The 21,168-nt window shown below is 43.8% G+C and overlaps 1 protein-coding gene across 2 annotated transcripts in view; it reads right to left on the bottom strand.

The window, feature by feature from the left end:
- Positions 1 to 2,518: 2,518 nt before the first annotated feature.
- The window catches only part of ATP6V0E1 (ATPase H+ transporting V0 subunit e1), a 29,862-nt gene continuing 11,212 nt past the window's right edge, over positions 2,519 to 21,168 (bottom strand). The window contains exons 3-5 of one of the 2 annotated variants that reach the window (XR_012232109.1): positions 8,541 to 8,602; positions 5,485 to 5,597; positions 2,519 to 3,344 (exon numbers count right to left, since the gene is read on the bottom strand). Coding sequence is in view for 1 of the 2 variants with exons in the window: in XM_073575228.1 (XP_073431329.1) it covers positions 5,504 to 5,597 (94 nt within the window). In the remaining variant the exon portion in view is untranslated. The remainder of the gene's footprint in view (positions 3,345 to 5,484; positions 5,598 to 8,540; positions 8,603 to 21,168) is intronic. The other variant, XM_073575228.1, reaches the window with a different exon arrangement.

Raw genomic sequence — 21,168 nt, 5'->3', positions numbered from 1 at the left:
TACTGATTAGCTCACCCATATTCTCAGAACCAAGTGATATTTTTTGTTCCCTGGTTTTAGGGGGGGATGTGGAAGAGGAACCCTCAATCTCCCGAGCGTCCTCTGAATCCAGGGGCTGAATTTCGCCTGAGTCAGATCCTATCGGAGCTTTCTTCCTCCTCCTAGAAGGAGGCGGTCTGGGTGAAGGGAGCCATGGAGGAGTGAACTTCCTGTATTATGAGGGATTTGATGCTATCCAGGAGAGAGGGCTGCTCAGCGCAAAGGACCTCTCCGTACAGGACGGGCAGAGCTTTCCCCGTATGTCGAGGGAGTCTGGCAGCACACATTTTACACTTGTGGCTGGTTCTCTTAGGGTCAGAGACCTTTTTCTCCCCATATTAGAGAGAGCGGTATGCTACGCCAATATAGAAAATAAATGCTGGATAGCCAGGGCCGACGCCTGCTACTTACAGTAGGAGGGGGTACGCTGGGCTCTGCCGACGCAGAGAGGGCTTGTCACCGTCCATGCCGTCTACAGTCAGTGTCAGACAGGTGTCTTACCTGGTGATCTCCTCACCCGGACCTTGAAAGATCGAGGGTCCAGCGTTGTTTGTGCACCTCCTCCCTTTGGCCCAATGGGGGGAACCACATGAGGACGCCCCAGAATGTGACCACTGGTCCCAGGAGTAACGCGCCCCCCCGGCACGCGCGCTCCACCGTGGAACGCATAGGGACAAACCGGAAGTGACACGCGCCTAAGCGATGCGCCCCAGTGGAAAGCCCAGTAACGCCCGAAGTGGAGGAACGCCACCCCCGGCCAGCGTGAGCCCCCCAGGAACTAGCAGCATGGAGGAGGAAGCCGGGCAGCCATCTGGAGGCCCCCGGCACGCACATCACGGCCTCGCTTTACCCCCGAAGGAGGCGCAGGAGAGGCGGGAGAGTCCCGAGTCCCACCATGCAGCCGGAGACGGGAGCAGCCACCAGAGGAGAGCAAGGCCCCAAACTCAGCTGCCCAGCATCTGACAGGTATCTCCAGCTGGTACTGGACGTGGGATGCTCCCGATCGCCAGCCACGGCAGCACCATCGTAGACCTTTTCATGCCCCATAGGGGACAGAAAAACACTAATGGTTGCAGGAAGGGGAGGGGTATTTAACCTCTTTGTGTTCCTGTCCCCTATTAGCGCGGGGAAGACATCATCCGAAGTAGCTGTCGTGGAAGGTGACTGGAGAAAATAAGGTCTAATGAAAGGCCATGCAATTCAACAAAAGCTTCCATTATCACCAATTTTATTGGAATTTTCATTTTTGTCTTTAAATAATATTGTCCACCCAAACTTATTTTTAGAAAAGTCTGATTAATAATGTAGGCTCGGATAAAGCATAGCAACTGGCAAGCATCACTTCTGTTCACTGCGATCATGGCAATTCAGCTGTATGTGAAATAGCTAAGTGATTAAAGACGGTTTGCCATGTATACACTTACTTTAGCACTGTAGTATTTGTATATTAAATCTAAAATGTAATGTGTTACTTGCTGCTCTAAGAGTGCAAGAAGAGTACCTATCATGTGCTCAGGAAAGCTGGGTGGCGTTTGTGCTAGTGTCCAACCCAGTGCAGGCATATTGCTGGCCTCTCAAAACGGCGAGTGGTGAACGTGAGAACTGGCTGTGTGGTCTGCCTAGTTCATTGTCAGAGTGGAGAATCTGTAACACGTCGAGACCAAGTGGTGTTCGTAAGAAAAAGAAAAAATGGTGGCAGTGGTATTGATGTTCTTGCCAAAAGCTATATGCCTGCTCAGCCCACACTCTGAAAGTAATCCACAATTTAGTTTTTGCATTAGACATGTTTTCCAGGTTTCAATTCTTCAAAAAGTTATTCCCAAAAATCACAATGTGGTCTCATGTTTTCAGCACATACAGAAATAATGTGTGATAAATACAACCTATTTTCCCATCTGCACTGATTTGCAGCTATCACCCCCATAAGTATAGCTCACCCTTCAGCTGTGGTACATGATAGCTGTCATGCACCACAGCTCACCTAATTCAATGCACGCATGGGAGAGCATGGTCATGCACTGAAGATCCCCATGAACCATCAATGAGATATAGTAATGAATATTGGTTAAATAGTGGGTCTCAGGCACTGTATTCTTAACTATCACCTGAACTATAGAAATAAAAATGGCCAGTGTTGAGATTGCTCTATATTGGAAAGAAACAGAAGGGGCCTACAGCACCGAGAAGAAGCAATGCGCTGCTGTAGTTTTAGCAGATAAAAATAGGACCACCCATCAGGTAGAGAGGATAAAAAGACAAAGTGACTACAAAATACTTCAAAGTTGGCCTTATAATATATATTCACAATTTTTACGCAAATGCAAAGACAGTGCTTTGAAAAAAAAAAAAAAAAAATTGCCATTACGGGATTAACCTTTTAAATTGTCAATTTCAGGAGTACAAATATTTTTAATCATTTCGTGTAAGTAATCTTTCACATGAAAAACTACACTCAGGTTAAGACAAACAGAACTCGTGATTTCCATACAACTGTTTTTTATTCTACTAAAACAAATTCCAAGATCCAGACTAAAAGGCACAAAGTGAGTTGTGGCAATGATGGAAACCAGGAACAGAATGTACTTTGTTGGAAATATGAAGGAATTACATAAATAGGGTACACATATTTGGAGATCGTTCAATACTGGAGAGAAAAAAAAAAGACAGAACACTATTTTTCCAGCCTTAGTGTCCAATAATGTATAAAATATATAAAATCCCTTACCCACTGAATGCAATGGTTTGTTCGGGGATTTAGGAAGTCTAAAATTATTTGGTGATGTTGCAGATTAAAGGGTGCTCTGGAACTTTAGCAATTTTAAGCAAACATTGGAAATGTCAGAAAATTTAAAATATATTAATATATATTCCCCCTTCCTCTGTGCCTCCTTGTTGTAACCCATGGCGTTGATAGGATGACCAAAGTCACCCAATGTCTACAGAAGTTCGTGCATGTAATACTGAGCCAATAAGACAGCCACGTTACCATAGGATATTTCCACCTCATAACAAATCCGTCATGACGAACAAAGGAAAAATTGTGAGTTTCTCTTTTTTTCCAGTTACTCATGTCCCTAGTATTTGTTTAAAAGATGTCAAGTTCCAAATAGACCCTTAAGTACAATCAGTAGGATCCCAATTAAAAAAAAAAACAAAAAACATAAGTTAATATTTAGAGGAATGAAAAAGGAAGCATAGTAGCCAAGATTTAGAAATGCATTAACTGCGAAAATTCAAGTAATACAAATATTAAGGCATTTAAGGTACTGGAAAACATTAAGGCAAATCTTCATCGAGTCATTTTCCTGAAAAACAAAAAAGAGAGCAAAACAGATAATTTAGAATAAGTCCATTGATACGACACAAAATTGACACAATAAGGAGACAACATCCACACTATTCAGTTCTACCCATGTTCTTCCTCACTGGACTCATTTTTACTCACAAAAGCCCCAGGGATCCTGAGAATAGGGTTCTGCAGAGTCCCATCTTGAATGCTTTGGTTGCACATGCTTTGCACATTCATTGTCTATGGGACTAGCCGAGAAAGTGTATACGTTTGTCTGTTTCCAGTATTCCCATAGACAATAAAAGGCATAAAAATCAAGCATGCGTGCCTCAGCTTGGTTCAAAACAGGGCTCTGTATGTTCTCAGGATCCCTGAGGGTATTAGTGGCCAAACCCCATCTATGAGTAAGTTATCCTCTAACCCAAGAATAGGGGGTTAGCTTTCAATTCTATGGATAACCCTATAAAGCTGATGTGAAGACACATCATTTTGTCTTAATTAACCAGACGACTATTTTTAGCAAGCCAGGAAGAATAGACTCATTATCTATATGCTGACTTTTGAATTTAAGTGCCAATTTCTGGTTGTTAAAGAAAACAGACTTTTGCTTGTGTAAACCTGTAATATGGACTTGTAAGCTGACATTTGATATAGCATACTGTGCTCCTATGCTTGATTAGTGAGGTTTACTGATATGCTAATTATGCATTGTTTAGACTAGTTTGCCGACTTAAAAAAAAAAAAAAAAAAAAAAAGGAAAAACTATGCAAATAGATAAAATAACCAAGTAATGCTACTTAATCTCATCTCTATTCTTACCATTTATAGTAAATACTGAATTGAAGGACACTCGTTTAGTATAAAAATAGGTTACATGGAGAGAGAGAGACAGAGAGAGCAACAAAGATTCTGCCAAGACATCCAAGGGACCCTATAGGACTGCTGGCAGTACATCATGGCTCTATCATGAGGGACACAGAGCTATCATTCTACAGGAAACATCCTAGGGCACCTTGGCCCCGGTTGGAAGAATACAGATATGCTCCATTGACCATTGCTGAATCATGGATACGTTTGGAGAAATCCAAGATTGGGACCCACCGCTCTCCTTACTCCATGGAGTTGTTTGGAGAAGCCAGGTTGTCACCCTCGGGGTCAGCTGGCCTTGTACCTCAATGGACTCATCTTCCTATGCTTGTCGTTACCTTCTCTCTGTGTGCCACAGGTGGGTTAGTCGACCATGGGAGCTCTGAAGTAACAGCTGCCATTATCCCGGCGAGTCAGTGGAAGGTGAGACTCTAATGTGCAACATCTTAGGGTATTTTGCTGGGACTGTTCTACGTGTTATCTGGCAGTTTTGTGGTTCAGTAAAGCATTGCCACACTGTTTTACTCTCACCCTGTGTTGTCCGAGTAGCATTATGCCCACATTAAAAGAGTTGGCGTTCGGCAGGATTATCCCTGGTTCATACGGTTGCGGCTAGCCGACCAAGGCACCCCCCCTCCCCCCGTGTCTCTACAGCGTCCATTCACAGTCAATATTTGTCAGTTGACATCTTTTATATGATTGGGCCAAACATAAATGTGCTCTAAATAAGGAGAGGGGAGCAAGAATGGCCTTGATTGCAGCTCATATCATATTCCTTGAGGAAAAAAAAGGATCAGGCACTTGGAAATTCACTCCATACACAGCGGTCAGCTAACAGCTACCTCACCCGATTCCCATATTCAAGAGCGTGGATGAGCATTCTTGTGTTTTTAATGAGGAGAGGGGAGAAAACTGCAGCCAGTTAAGTCTGACAGTGACTTATGTACCTATAGAACAAAGGATCATGCATTTTCAATTAAAACCACCTAATACTCATCTCTCCTGATCTCACGTGTGAGAATCAGGAGTCCCCCAGAACATTAGATTGTAGGACAGTCCTGTGGAAATCACTGGGTTTAGCCATCCTTAATCTGATGTATGGTTGGGCTCTTAACAGTTTGCCGAGTCTAAGGGATGTTCAACTGTCCGATTTCATTCATATCAGCATTCATAGCGTCAAACAGAACGTGATTTAAAATGATAGGAAATACAAGAAGTCTTGGGAACTACATCCTCCTGTATTACAAAGCTGTCCTGTGTACATATCCTTGACCAATTACATATCTTACCTTGAAATGGTGAGCTGGTTTAAGGCCAATGGTTTTTCAGGTAATAGATCACTTCAGAATTCAGCTGTGGTCCAAACAAAGGATTTAACTGGGACAGAATTGCAATGAGCCAGCTGTACAGGATAACATTAATAAAATGAGAACATTAGATGCAATTGATCAAGACCAGAGATCAAGCAACCAGTTTAATAGTGCTGGCTATCATTTAATAAAGACTCAATGGGACAGGTCATGTTGGCATGTAAACTTATCAATGGTACTGTACAAAAGTGGACAAAGATTATGAGACACCTACAGTTGAGTGAAATTGTTTGCCCCTTTCCTGATTTCCTATTCTTTTGCAGGTTTGTCACTTAAATGATTCAGATCACCAAATTTAAATATTAGTCAAAAAGATAACACAAAATGCAGTGTGAAAAAGAAATCCAAACCTCCAGGGCCCTGTGTGAAAAAGTGATTGCCCACCTCCTTACCCCTTAAAACATAAATCAGCTGTGGTATATCACATCTTTGGGAAGTGGAGTTCAAATTCCCTAGCCACACACAGGCCTGATTACTGCCATACCTGTACTTAATCAAGAAATTTAAATGCCTGGCAAAAGTGAAGTAGATCAAAAGATTCTCAAAAGCTAGACAACGTGCCACAATCCCAAAAATTCTGGAAAAAATGAGAAATGGGAATTGAGATCTATCAGTCTGTAAAAGGTTATAAAGCCATTTCTAAAGCGTTGGGACTCCAGCAAACAGTGAGAGCAATTATCCACAAATGGCGAAAACATGGAACAGTGGTGATCCTTCCTAGGAGTAGCCGGTTGACCAAAATTACCCCATTAGCGCAGTGACGACTTATCCAAGAGGTCACAAAAGACCCCACAACAACATCCAAAGAACTGTATAGCCTCACTTGCATCCGTTAAGTTCAGTGTTCATGACTCCACCATAAGAAAGACTGGGCAAAAATGTAACTCTGCCATGCAGGCCAAGATGAAAACCACTGCTAAGCAATAAGAACATAAAGGCTCATCTCAGTTTTGCCAAAAAACATATTGATGATCCCCAAGACTTTTGGAAGAATACTTTGTAGACTGATGAGACAGATTCCAAAAAGATCAACTTATGTCCCATTACATCTGGTGTTGAATTAACAGCACTTCAGAAAAGAAAATGTCATAACAGTAAAATGTGGAGGTTGTGGTGTGATGGTGTGGGTCTCTTTTGCTGCTTCGGGACCTGGAAGACTTGCTGTGGTAAATGGAACCATGAATTTTGCTGTCTACCAAAAAATCCTGAAGGAGAATGTTCGGCCATCTGTTCGTGACCTCAAGCTGAAGCACACTTGGATTATGCCGCAGGACAATGATCCAAAGCACACCAGCAAGTTCACCTCTGAATGACTTAAGAAAAATTAAGACTTTGGAGTGGCCTAGTCAAAGTCCTATTGAGATGCTGTGGCATGAACTTAAAAAGGGAGGATCATGCTCTGAAACCCTCCAATGTGGCTGAATTACAGCAATTCTGCAAAGATGAGTAGGCCAAAATTTCTCCAGAGCATTGTAAAAGACTTATTAACAATAACTAACGATAGCAAATGCTTGATTGAAGTGGTTGCTGCTAAGGGTGGCCCAACCAGTTTTTTAGGTTTAGGGGGCAATCTCTTTTTCACACAGGCCCTGTAGGTTTGGATTTTTTTCCCCCTTAATAAAAGACCTTCATTTAAAAACTGCATTTTGTGGTTAATTGTGTTATCTTTGTCTAATTTTGAAATTTGCTTGGTGATCTGAAACTTTCAAGTGTGACAATCATGCAAAAGATAAAAAAGTCAGGAAGGAGCAAACAATTTTTCACACAACTGTACATAGAGCCTACAGGCCAAATATACTGATAAGCAATAGTGAGTTAGGGCCCCATCACACATAGAGATCTCGCTAGCGAGATCGCTGCTGAGTCACAAGTTTTGTGACACAACAGCGATCTCCCCAGCGAGATCGCTGTGTGTGACAGCGATCGGCCATATGCCGGTATCGCTGATCGCTCTTGGAAACCGCTGGACACTTCTTCCATCAGATGCCCGATGTGTACGTTAGTTACCAGCTGCCTGCATCAGCGCGCTGGTAACTAACGAACACAGCGACGTCGCGTGCTGATCACTGGGCTGAGCGCTGGTCACTGTGCTGATCGCTGGTGAAGCTGTCCGTTTGACAGCTCACCAGCGATCACATAGCGAATTACCAGCGATCCTGACACGTTGATATCGTTGTCGGGATCGCTGGTCAGTTGCTATGTGTGACTCCAGCTTTATATGGGAAGTTACAAAAGTATATCTCTGCATTATAATTAAGTGTAAGTGCAGTTATATTGTCTGGAAGCCTATAGACTCACAAATTAAAATAATCTAGAACTATCTTTGTAAATTAAGAATTGTAAGAGCAAGGCAAACTCAGAAGGCCTTGGCAAATTTCCCACCATTGCTCAACAATCCAATAGCAGCAACCTATAACTTGTTTCTTGAGCAGAAAATAAAGGCTGACATATCTTCTTGTGATAGGTTAAAGAATTGTATTTTTGCTAACCCCTATAAGTGTTGTATACACCGAATAGTCTAATATTGTGTAGGTTTGTCTTATCCAGCCAAAAAATAGCTCTGACATGTCGATGCCTGGACTTTTACAAGACTTCTGAAGGTGTCAGATGCCACCATGATGATAGCAGTACATCCTTTGTGAGGTAGGACCTCCATGGATCAGATTAGTGTTTTCAGCACATCCCACAAGTGTTTTATTGAATGGAGTTCTGGTGCATTTGGAAGTCACATCAACATGTTGAACTCTTTAATATTCTTCAAACTATGTCGGAGCAATTTTTACAGTGAGAACTATCCTGCTGCAAAAGGCCCCACTGGCATTAGGGAACACTGTTCTCTTTCTTGGTAGCTACTAACCACTGCAACAAAGACTGAACAAGTGTGTAAACTATATTAAGTACCTTAAAACTTGATCATTTTTCCTGGTTCCATCACGTCAAATAAATTGACAGAGGAATTTATCAGTCATGCTTACCAGTTATGCCAGTTTTCTGATGTATTTGTGCAAATATTTTGGGACCTTTGGGTTTGCTGTATCTAAATTGTAAAAAAAAAGTAGGAGGTGGTTATAGTACCACAACAACAAGTGTACTAATTTGAAGCCAGAAAACTGGAATAAACTGTAGCTGAAATATATGCCAGCTTATTAGTAGCTGGCATAGATTTCATTTTCCAGTGTATGGTCAGCCTAAAGAGGCAGATACCTTTTAATACATTTGCAGCATCTTACTTCAATTCAGTACGCTTATTGTTCAAGGGTGCAGACTAAGAAACATCAAGCATCCCATTAGAGAAAATTGCTCTGGTATGCTTCTCACATCAGATACAGTGACGTAACAGCACGACGGTATGTGAAGCATATGGAGGAATCGTACTGATCAAACAGGAATCCACATTTTGCCGTTATTCTGCAACTAGAAAGTAAACTGCGAATGTTGTCAGAGTGGCGTCCTCAGGAGGTTTATTCTCCGCACTTTCCAGCCTTGTTTTGTTGCATTGCAGGGTTTAGGGGAAAAAAAAAAAAAAAAAAAAAAAAAACACAGCAAGCTAGGCAGAGACTGCAGAGCTCTTGGAAAGAGCATGGTTATGTAACGCTGCCCCAGAAATTCCTGCAGCTACTCGAGATGGATCCCTTGGTTCATTTCACTGCTGAGGAATGATGAAGGGTTTTTCTTTTTCATTATGGAGTAGCATATAGAAATGTGAAAAAAAACTACAGCAGCATCAAGCCACAGTATACAGAGGATGAATGCGTCTGTAATTAAGCGAATGCGATAAGCTATCAAGTTCCAAGGCAACCTTACAGGTTTATATGGTTGCTAAGCTTCAAACGAGAGCGCTGATCAGCTTTAAATATTCACTTAAAGGGAAATATGTAATCAGAAAATGACCTTTAGTTCATACAAGGTTTTATTTTAAATGCATTTTTATATTACGGTACTTTTGAAATATCAATATTTAAAAATTATACAGGTAGGTCCATATATATTTGGACAGGGACAACATTTTTCTAATTTTGGTTCTAGACATTACCACAATAAATTTTAAACAAAACCATTCATATGCAGTTGAAGTTCAGACTTTCAGCTTTCATTTGAGGGTATCCACATTAAAATTGGATGAAGGGTTTAGGAGTTTCAGCTCCTTAACATGTGCCACCCTGTTTTTAAAGGGACCAAAAGTAATTGGACAATTGACTCCAAGGCTATTTCATGGACAGGTGTGGGCAATCCCTTCATTATGTCACTCTCAATTAAGCAGATAAAAGGCTTGGAGTTGATTTGAGGTGTGGTGCTTGCATTTGAAAGGTTTTGCTGTGAAGGAAACATGCGGTCAAAGGAGCTCTCCATGCAGGTGAAATAAGCCATCCTTAAGCTGCAAAAACAGAAAAAACCCATCCGAGAAATTGCTACAACATTAGGAGTGGCAAAATCTACAGTTTGGTACATCCTGAGAAAGAAAGAAAGCACTGGTGAACTCATCAATGCAAAAAGACCTGGGCACCCACGGAAGACAACAGTGGTGGATGATCGCAGAATAATCTCCAAGGTGAAGAGAAAACCCTTCACAACAGCCATCCAAGTGAACAACACTCTCCAGGAGGTAGGCATATCAATATCCAAATCTACCATAAAGAGAAGACTGCATGAAAGTAAATACAGAGGGTTCACTGCACGGTGCAAGCCACTCATAAGCATCAAGAATCAAAAGGCTAGACTGGACTTTGCTAAAAAAAAAACCAACATCTAAAAAAGCCAGCACAGTTCTGGAAGAACATTCTTTGGACAGATGAAACCAAGATCAACCTCTACCAGAATGATGGAAAGAGAAAAGTATGGCAAAGGCGTGGTACAGCTTATGATCCAAAGCATACCACATCATCTGTAAAACACGGCGGAGGCAGTGTGATGGCTTGGGCATGCATGGCTGCCAGTGGCACTGGGTCACTAGTGTTTATTGATAATGTGACACCGGACAGAAGCAGCCGAATGAATTCTGAGGTATTCAGAGCCATACTGTGTGCTCAGATCCAGCTAAATGCAGCCAAACTGATTGGTCGTCATTTCACACTACAGATGGACAATGACCCAAAACATAAAGCCAAAGCAACCCAGGAGTTTATTAAAGCAAAGAAGTGGAATATTCTTGAATGGCCAAGTCAGTCACCTGATCTCAACCCAATTGAGCATGCATTTCACTTGTTAAAGACTAAACTTCAGACAGAAAGGCCCACAATCAAACAGCAACTGAAAACCACCGCAGTGAAGGCCTGGCAGAGCATCAAAAAGGAGGAAACACAGCGTCTGGTGATGTCCATGAGTTCAGTCATTGCCAACAAAGGGTTTTCAACCAAGTACTAGAAATTAACATTTTATTTACAATTATATAATCTGTCCAATTACTTTAGGTCCCTTTAAAAACAGGGTGGCACATGTTAAGGAGCTGAAACTCCTAAACCCTTCATCCAATTTTAATGTGGATACCCTCAAATGAAAGCTGAAAGTCTGAACTTCAACTGCATCTGAATGGTTTTGTTTAAAATTCACTGTGGTAATGTCTAGAACCGAAATTAGAAAATCGTAGTTACTTACCGTTAACGGAATTTCTGAGCCCATGACGGCACCACGGAGAGAGAGGGGATCCGCCCCACGGGGACAGGAAACCTACCGATAAAAAAGCGGTACCTCTCTCCCGCATTATTGTTTTACAGAGCATTAATGGAACTTCAACCTAATACTAACACAACACTTTAAGAAAAAGGAATTTCTATAATCAATAAACTGCGTAGGAGACACCACTTGACTTTTTGACTAAACTGTATTTACAATAAGTGCGCACCCCACGCATGTAGGGAGGGAATATACGGGTGCCGCCATGTTCTCAGAGAAATACCGTTAACGGTAAAGTAACTACGATTTTCTCCTTCCCCCATGACGGCACCACGGAGAGAATTGCAGAGACTATCTACTAGGGGGGACCACTGCCTCCAGCACCCTTCTACCAAAGGTTAGATCTGAGGAGGTGGCTAAGTCCAGCCAATAGTGGTTGATTAAAGTTGAAGGAGACGACCAAGTAGCGGCTCTACATATCCGCTCAATGGAGGCGCCTGCGCTCTCTGCCCAGGAAGTTGACACCGCTCTTGTGGAATGGGCCGTTATTCTGCCTGGAATGTCCGCGCCTTGTGAGGAGTACGACAAGGTGATGGCGTCCCTTATCCACCTTGCCAGTGTGCTCTTTGATGCCTTTCGCCCTTTCTTTGGCCCCTGGAAGCAGACAAAAAGAGACCTATCCTTCCTACACTCCCTGTTGGCCGCTCAGTATTCCATTAGGCAGCTCCTGACATCGAATGTGTGCAAGGTCTCTCCTCCCTTGTTTTTGGGATTGGGGCAAAAGGAGGGGAGGGAGATTTCCTGAGTTCTGTGGAACCGGGACGCTACCTTCGGCAGATAGGACAGACGCAGCCTAAGTACCACCCTGTCATCCAGAATCTGTGTAAATGGAGGGAAGGTTGACAGGGACTGGATGTCACTAATTCTACGGGTCGATGTGAGGGCTATCAAGAGGGAGGTCTTGAGAGATATTAATTTTAGTGGTGCTTCCTGCAAAGGCTCAAAGGGGGTCTCGGTCAGGGCTGAGGGTACCAAGTTTAGATCCCGGGGGGGGGGGGGGGGGGGGGGGTGTTTAGGGAAGACACGGGCCTGGATCTACTGGCTGCCTTAGTGAACCTGGACACCCAACAATTCCCTGCCAAGTCGCAGTTGTATAGGGCCCCCGGGGCTGCCACTTGAACCTTTAATGTGCTGGTAGCTAGGCCTTGCTCTAAGCCCTTTGGCAGGAACTCTAAGATCTTTGATATGGGTACCTTCCCCTTTGGACTGTCCTTTGATACTGAAAGGAACTTCCTCCAGACCCTCCCGTACTGTTTAGTGGTTATCTGCTTCCTGCTTCGTAGTAGAGTGGACACTAAATTTTGGGAGAAGCCTCTGATTAATAGAGCCCTTTCAAATTCCATGCCATCATGTGTAGGTTCTCCACCTGAGGGTGCAGTACTGGGCCCTGGGAGAGTAAGTTCGGGATATCCGGGAGGACCCAAGGATCGGAGATGAACATTCTCCTCACCCAAGAGAACCACGTCCTTCTCGGCCAGAAGGGGGCTATTAATATTACCCTTGCTTTGTCCTCCCGAATCTTCCTCAGAACTGATGGAATTAAGGCTATCGGTGAAAACGCATATGCCAGAGGATCATGAGGGCATCCAGGGCTATCGGGTCCCCGGATGGGTCTATGGAACAAAATGTTTTCACCTTCCGATTCGTCTTGTTGGCAAATAGGTCTATGTTGGGTTTCCCCGATAGCTTTGTGATCTGATTGAAAACTCCCTGGTTCAACTCCCACTCTTCCTGTCTCAGCTGTGTGCGACTTAGAAAGTCCGCCATTACATTGTCTGACCCTTTTATGTGTAATGCCGTCAGTGAGCCTAGGTTCCCCTCTGCAAAGTGGAAAATTGACTTTGTCACCTCCATAAGGGTACGGGATCTTGTGCCCTCCTGATTTAAGTAAGCAACTACAGTGCTGTTGTCCAAGAACATTCTTACGTGGTGGCCTCTGAGGGAGTTTAGAAAATACAGGAGGGCGCGCTTCACTGCTAATAGCGCCTTCATATTCGAGGAGGCTGTCTTTTCGTTCTCTGTCCAGACTCCTTGTGCTACCTGGTTGTCCCAGTGAGCCCCCCAGCCCCTGGGGCTTGCATCTGCAGTAAGGATCTGAGAGACCAGTATCACCCAAGGGACCCCCCTGGATAGGTTGGATGGTTTCGTCCACCATTGTAGAGAGCGAGCTGTTACGGGTGAGATGTTTAACTGCCCTTCTAAATTCCCATGAAGAGAAATCTCCGTCTCTAGTATCTCCCACTGGAGATCTATTGTATGAGCTTGGGCCCACTGGATAGCTGGTAGGCAGGCTGTCATTGAGCCGGACAAGGACACGGCCTTCCTGAGTGTCATTACTGTACGTGTTATTGCTCCTGTTGTCCATAGGGTCTTTCAGTGTCCCCATGTCCTCGAATGGCAGAGAAAATTTTTTCAAGGCTTTTGCTATGGCTACATCTACTTTCGGCGCTTTGACCCAAAACGAACAGCTTGGCTCCTCAAAGGGGTATTTCCTTTTTGGTGCTAGGAGGCCCTTTTTCTCTGGCCTTTTCCACTCCCTCTGTATGAGCACCTGGATTTTCCAGAAAAAGGGTTTTTTTTTTTTCTTCTCTCTTCTCGGGGAGAGCGACACCTGTGCATCCCTCCCAGAGATACTTTGCGCCACCCACGTCACCAGACGGCCCCCGCCCCCCTGCACACGCGCACCCGGCCTACCCAGATGCTTTGCGACGACGCTGTCCCCCGACGCGTGAGACGTTGCGTGGTCTCCCCCGGCTGCCGGCGCACGTGGGGGATACCTGCGCCTGCTGGCGCTCTCCCACCCCGGTACCTGCTCTGGCCGCCATGGAGGACGCCATCCTGGGAGAGTACGGATCTTCTTGCTTCTGCCGCCTCTCCCACCGCACACCCTGGAGGCCCGCTGACCCCAGCGGTGGCGCCTCGGGTAACCGCCCCAGCTGGGACAGGGGGCTCCCGCTGCCATCTTCCAGACTGGTCGGCCCCGGCATCCGATGGCAAGTCTGTAGGTTCCCTATGGGGACAGGAAACCAACTGATGCGGGAGAGAGGTACCGCCTTTTTATCGGTAGGTTTCCTGTCCCCGTGGGGCGGATCCCCTCTCTCTCCGTGGTGCCGTCATGGAGGAAGGAGAAAAATGTTGTCTGTCCAAATATATATGGACCTAGCTGTATATACACCATACCCCTTTATAGTGGTCACTAGACCTAATATGAAATTCATAATTCCTGTTCTTTCCAGCAGCGGCATGAGAGCAGTACTGAAGTAGGAGAACATTATTAATGGTGCCACTTATTCTTTTCACTTGGAGGTATTTATTTTACTTGCCTATATACCATTAATTCCAGCCTTTTATAGACGTCATCATCATTATCATCGGTCCCATTGGGGCTACCATTATAAATTCCCTATCAGCAAGTCTTTGGAGTGTGGGAGGAAACCAAAAAACCTGGAGGAAACCCCCACAAACACAGTGAGAACATACAAACTCCCTGCAGATGTAGGCCTTGGTGGGATTTGAACCCAGGACTCCAGAGTTGCAAAGCTGCGGTGCTAACCACTGAGCCAATGGGCTATGATTGTCCCCTCAGGGGTTCGTACCCGGTCACTGCCCTGTGTAAACCATGCATGCAATCAAATTACAAAAGTGGTAAAGAAGCTTTGTTATCAGGTCATATGTGAGGGTGCTGTTGTCAATCGGTGATCATGACACTGTTTATCATCCTGTGTAAAAGGGCCTCTATCAAATGAATATTAAAGGGAATGCGACAGCACTTACCTGCAGCGTTAGTGCCAATTTACTGGTAAATAACATTCCACACAAATATGGCAGTCTACTGGTGGGATCACCATTGCTGATGTTGCAGTATGTCACCTAGAGATGAGTGGACATGTCTACAGCACCTCACTGTGCAGAGCGCTGAATGCTCAAAGCACAACCCACTTGACTGGAAGTGAGGAGCTGAATGGAGGCCAGAAATTCATTTACTCCCGTCAGCTGATCGTCCAGTTAGACACCTACATACGCTTATAATGGTATTCATCTGCAGACTGGCACGACTGCTGCAGGTAAATACTGTTATTTTTTTTTATGATAAGCTTCCTTTAAGCCTTTATACTTCCAAGAGGGAAGTGCATTTTAAGAAATTCCTTGCATATCAGGAACGTTGATGCATGATGTGCAATTCCTCTAATATACACTTACTAGCTGAACTATTGCTGCGCAATTAATGCAACTCACACTGTGGCCAAATAAAATCATGGCATTTTCCTTAGCGCTTGCTCACACTGGCGTATATTTCCAAGGCGTGCAATGCTAAAGTAAGACAGAGCAGATCTGAAATTTTTTTTCTCACGACGATTCAGCATGAGAAAACAATAGCAGCATGCTGCGATGGCATCCGAGATTCGGATTGCACTCACCCATACAAGTCTCTGGGTGTATGTAAATCATCGGACTGCACTCAGATATCACTCGAGTGCAGTGCAATTACCGCAGGTGCCAGCAATGGAGGAGATGGAGAAATGACTTTCCATCTCCTCCGAACCTGTGCTGCCATTCTATCATGTGAGAGCATCGGAGCACAGTAGCATGACACTCGGCTCACAGCAGAACTAATGTATGTGACCCTTACTGTCATACTCGTCCACTATTTTATGTCTAGATAATTCCCCCATTACAAAAGATTCTTTGCACTGGAGTCTCCATAGCGCACCCACAGTTACAGGGTTTTACTCAGAATAAGGAATTTAGTGCCAGAAATTAATCATGCAGTGTCACATTTTAGTCAGGGCACAAGTATATGTGCCCCACTGCCTCCACCACATTGGGACATCGGCTACCCAATTTCGCTGTCGACAATTAATTCTACTAATCCAGCTGTAAAAACGTCACAATCAAATCAGGAAACAGGGATTGTCAACTGATCACCATTCTTATGGGTAGTAGAATAGAACTGCTCCTCCCTAAGACAGAGATGTGGTCTTGCATCATCTCCAATTACATTTAAAAGGAACCTGTCATCAGGGCTGTGGAGTCGGTAAGCCAAACCTGCGACTCCGACTCCTCAATTTCCCTTACACCGACTCCAACTCCGACTCCCACACATATTGCTTATATTTAAGTGAAAAATTTATTGTAGTACAATGTGAACCTCAGACATTTAATCATTTTTATGATCCAATAATCAAGATATTTAGATAGAACAGAATATATATTGGTGTACTACCCGGTTTTCATTCTTTTTGGTACAGATACGATATGGATAGACAGATATGGATAAATGGATAGATAGAGCAGATTTCTAATCTGCTTTTGCTATTGAGTAACATTATCTATGAGCTCAAAAACCTTTCAGGTGATGCAGTTTTTTAAAAAGATGATCTGCTTTTGCAGCTGAAAAACGTATCCTCAAAAAACACAGGAAAAACGCTGTGTGTGAATGTAGCCTTAGATCAGGAATATAACAGCCATTTATAGGACATTTCATAACTTTCCCAAATTCCTATGAAAAAATATTCAGCACATCCTGCATTGAACTACTGTACCCAATTTATTATATATTTTAGGAGTCGGAGTCGGTCCATTTTATACCGACTCCAACTCCGACTCCACCAAAATGAGCACCGACTCCGACTCCACGACTCCACAGCCCTGCCTGTCATGTTCTCAAACGCCATTAATCTGCAGGCCAATATCGTTCTAAAGCTGTGCGGCTGCTGCACTGAAAGCCCGACTACTGGGAGGAAATTAACTATTCCTCCGGCTGTCAGTCAGAGGCACGGCTTCGATCACCGCTCAATATATGGTGAGCGCAGCAGTAACCAGCCCCAACACTGACAGACAGCCGGATCAGCAATACATCAGTACAGACTGACTGTCAGTCAGTGATGGGGTTGGTTACTGCTGCCGCTCACTATGTACTAAGCAGTGACTGAAGCCACTCCTCTATGACTGAGAGCCGGAGGCTGCTGGGAGGAATAAAGTGCATTTCCTCCAGGTAGTTGGGTTTTCAGGGCAGCAGCGGCACAGCTTTAGAACGATATTGGCCTGTAGATTAACGCCATATCTGCAAATTAGCACTTTTTTTTTTACGCAACAGCTTCCCATTAAGAAAGATCCCTGCGCCACAGTCTCCATAACTCCCACAGACTTCAACCTCGCAAGCATGCCACCTGCCCTAAAACTGGTTGAAAGATGATCTGGGTCCCAGAGGTAGGATGATCGACAACAGCCAAAGGTCATTTTCTTACATTTATGCATTTTCCCTTTAAATTGTCCTGCAGGAAAAAAGAAAAAAAAAAAAAAATAGTATTTTGTCAGTCTGCTTGATGCAAAGCCACATAGTTAGAATCTTCCAGGGACATGCAGTCAGGTTATATGAGTAACATACCATTACCTGGGAGTTAGTGCTCCTTTAAAAGGAGTGTTTCAGCACAAACTGGATGTGGAAACTAAGTACAGCTGCTTGGTGCACTCACAATGTGGCAAAACAGTTCAGTGTCTCCAAATACTTTCGCCCTCCTTTGGCTCCTGTAAAGCCAGAGCTCTCAATTACACCATAGGGAGGCAGAGATAAAAGAAAAACAAGTAGCTAGAAAGTCTCACTGAATGGCCAGCCATGCCAAGGGTGCACAGAGAACCTGTGCTGGATTTGAACAGTCACTTTAAGCTGAAAGACTCCTTTAGTGGTAGAGCTAGATACTGGCATGGGCTAGATGAGCTGCAACATTGTTGGATTATTACTCTCACCCAGAAGTATTGTAGTATAGAAGTGTCATTAAACAGCCAAGCACTTAGCTAACAGACGTTTTTACAAGAAGGAAGCCCATGGTGATTGGCTGTGTCCACTATAATGTGCCACAGATTGTCAGTGTATGTAACACCGCTTGTTAAACGTGGTTTCAAGTCATATTAATCCAAGACAGATCATGTTATGAAAATATTGTAACTCATGGGACCACTGTTTAACCCCTTTCTGACATCAGACGTAATATCCCGTCCATGGGACCCGGGCCCCTATGCCCCCGACACGTTAACCCCTTGCACACCACGATCAAACACGATCGCGGTGTATCGGGGGTTAAAGGGAAGCATCGGCAGGGAGGGGGCTCCCTCCGTGCTTCCCTGAGCCCCCCACAGCAGCGCAATGTGCAGCGCTGCTGCGGGGGGGGTTCCTTCCCTGCAGGTCCCCGGATCCAAGATGGCGACGAGGACCTTCGGGGGCTTGCAGGGAGCTGGCTTCTTCAGTGCCTGCAAAGCGCAGGCAAGGAGGAAACCTGCACACTGCCTGTGACAGATCGCTGATCTGTGATGTGAAAGATCAGCGATCTGTCACATGACAGCTATGTTCCCCCTGGGACAATGTAATAAAGTAAAAAAAAAAGTAAAAATTAAAAAAAAAAAAAAAAATTCCATAATAAATTCATTTTTTTGAAAAAACCCCACAAACAATAAAAGTGCACATATTTGGTATCGCCACGTCCGTAACGACCCGTCCTATAAAACTGTCCCATTAGTTAACCCCTTTAGCGAACCCCTTAAAAAAAAAAAAAAACGAAGCAAAAAATAATGATTTATTATCATACCGCCGAACAAAAAGTGCAATAACGCACGATCAAAAAGACGCATATAAATATTCATGGTACCGCTGAAAACGTCATCTTATCCCACAAAAAACGAGCCGCCATACAGCGTCATCAGTGAAAAAAGGTCTAGCTCGCAGAATAAAGCGATGCAAAAATTATTTTTTATATAAAATTGTTTTTATTACATAAAAGCACCACAAAAAAAAAAAGGACATAAATGAGGTATTGCTGTAACCGTACTGACCCAAAGAATAAAACCGCCTTATCAATTTTACTGCACACGGAACGATATGGGTCAAAATACGGAAAAATTATAGGTCTCAATATGTGGTGATGCAAAAACTATTTTTACAATAAAAAGCGTCTTTTAGCGTGCGACAGCTGCCAAAAATAAAAACCCGCCATAAATTGTAAACCAAACCCCCCCCCGTTATCACCCCCTTAGTTAGGGAAAAATAATAAAATAAAAAAAAAAAAAAAATGTATTTATTTCCATTTTCCCATTAGGGTTAGGGCTAGGGGTGTGTTGGGGTTGGAGTTAGAATTGGGGGGGTTTCCACTGTTTGGGCACATCAGGTGCTCTCCAAACGCAACATGGCGTCTGATCTCAATTCCAGCCAATTCTGCGTTGAAAACGTCAAATGGTTCTCCTTCCCTTCCAAGCTCTGCCATGCACCCAAACAGTGGTTTACCCCCACATGTAGGGTATCAGCCTACTCAGGACAAATTGCAAGACAACTTTTAGGATCCAATTTCTCTTGTTACCCTTAGGAAAATAAAAATTTGGGGGCAAAAATATCATTTTTGTGGAAAAAAAAATATGATTTTTTTATTTTCACGCCCGGACGTTATAAACTTCTGTGAAGCACTTGGGGGTTCAAAGTGATCACCACACATCTAGATAAGTTCCTTAGGTGGTCTAGTTTCCAAATAGGGTCACTTGTGGGGGGGGTTTCCACTGTTTAGGTACATCAGGGGCTCTCCAAAGGCAACATGACACCAGCAGACCATTCCATCAAAGTCTGCATTCCAAAATGTCACCATTTCCCTTCCGAGCCCCGACGTGTGCCCATACAGTAGTTTTCTCCCACACATGGGGTATCAGGGTACTCAGGACAAATTAGACAACAACTTTTGGGGACCAATTTCTCCTGTTATCCTTGGGAAAATAAAAAAAACTGGGGACTAAAAGATCATGTCTGTGGAAAAAATATGATTTTTTTATTTTCACGCCCGGGCGTTATAGGCTTCTATGAAGCACTAGGGGGTTCAAAGTGCTCACCACACATCTAGATAAGTTTGGAGATCTAGTTTCCAAAATGGTGTCATTTGTGGGGGGTTTCCACTGTTTAGGCACATCAGGGGCTTTCCAAACGCGACATGGTGTCCGATCTCAATTCCAGCCAAAAAAGTCAAATGGTGGTGCTTCCCTTCCGAGCACTGCCATGCGCCCAAATAGTCATCTACACCCACATATGGGGTATCAGCGTACTCAGGACAAATTGCACAATAACCTTTAGAGTCCTGTTACCCTTGGGAAAATAAAAATTGGGGGTGAAAAGATCATTTTTGTGGAAAAAATATGATTTTTTAATTGTACGACTGTACGTTATAAACTTCTGTGAAGCCCTTGTGAGTTCAAGGTTCTCACCACATACTGTATCTAGATAAGTTCCTTGGGGGTCTAGTTTCCAAAATGGGGTCACTTGTGGGGGGTTTCCACTGTTTAGGTACATCAGGGGCGAACCTAGCCTATCTGCTGCCTGAGACGAACAGCAAAATGACAAAGTAAATTTTCATATCTATCCTGTAAAACTGAGTACAATAGTGGACATTTCGATTTAGATAAATAGAAAAAAAAAGGTGTCCAAACACAAAGATGTCAGCGCCATCACACGCACATAGAAAAACAACACAGAAGTATCCAGAACAAGGGTCAATAATGGCAATGGTAGGCCTGGCAGAGGGCCGGACTGGGACAAAAATGCAGCCCCGCCACACAAACTATAGCACTCCTCACCCCGATTAGTGAATTTTTACTATACTTTGTCGTCCCCTCATCACCATTATTTCATACAGAGTAATGGGCCCCATATATTACTTCATACAGTATAATGGGCCCCATATATTACTGCATACAGTATAATGGGCCCCATATATTACTTCATACAGCATAATGGGCCCCATATATTACTTCATACAGCATAATGGGCACCATATATTACTTCATACAGCATAATGGGCACCATATATTACTTCATACAGTATAATGGACACCATATATTACGTCATACAGTACAATAGGCACCATATATTACGTCATACAGCACAATGGGCACCATATATTACG

Source organism: Dendrobates tinctorius, unplaced genomic scaffold (assembly GCF_039654945.1).
Source record: "Dendrobates tinctorius isolate UK_male_01 unplaced genomic scaffold, ASM3965494v1 ptg000043l, whole genome shotgun sequence".
In the NCBI taxonomy this organism is placed as follows: domain Eukaryota; kingdom Metazoa; phylum Chordata; class Amphibia; order Anura; family Dendrobatidae; genus Dendrobates; species Dendrobates tinctorius.
Note: the sequence above shows the minus strand (reverse complement) of the source record. Positions and strands in the feature narration are given on the sequence as shown.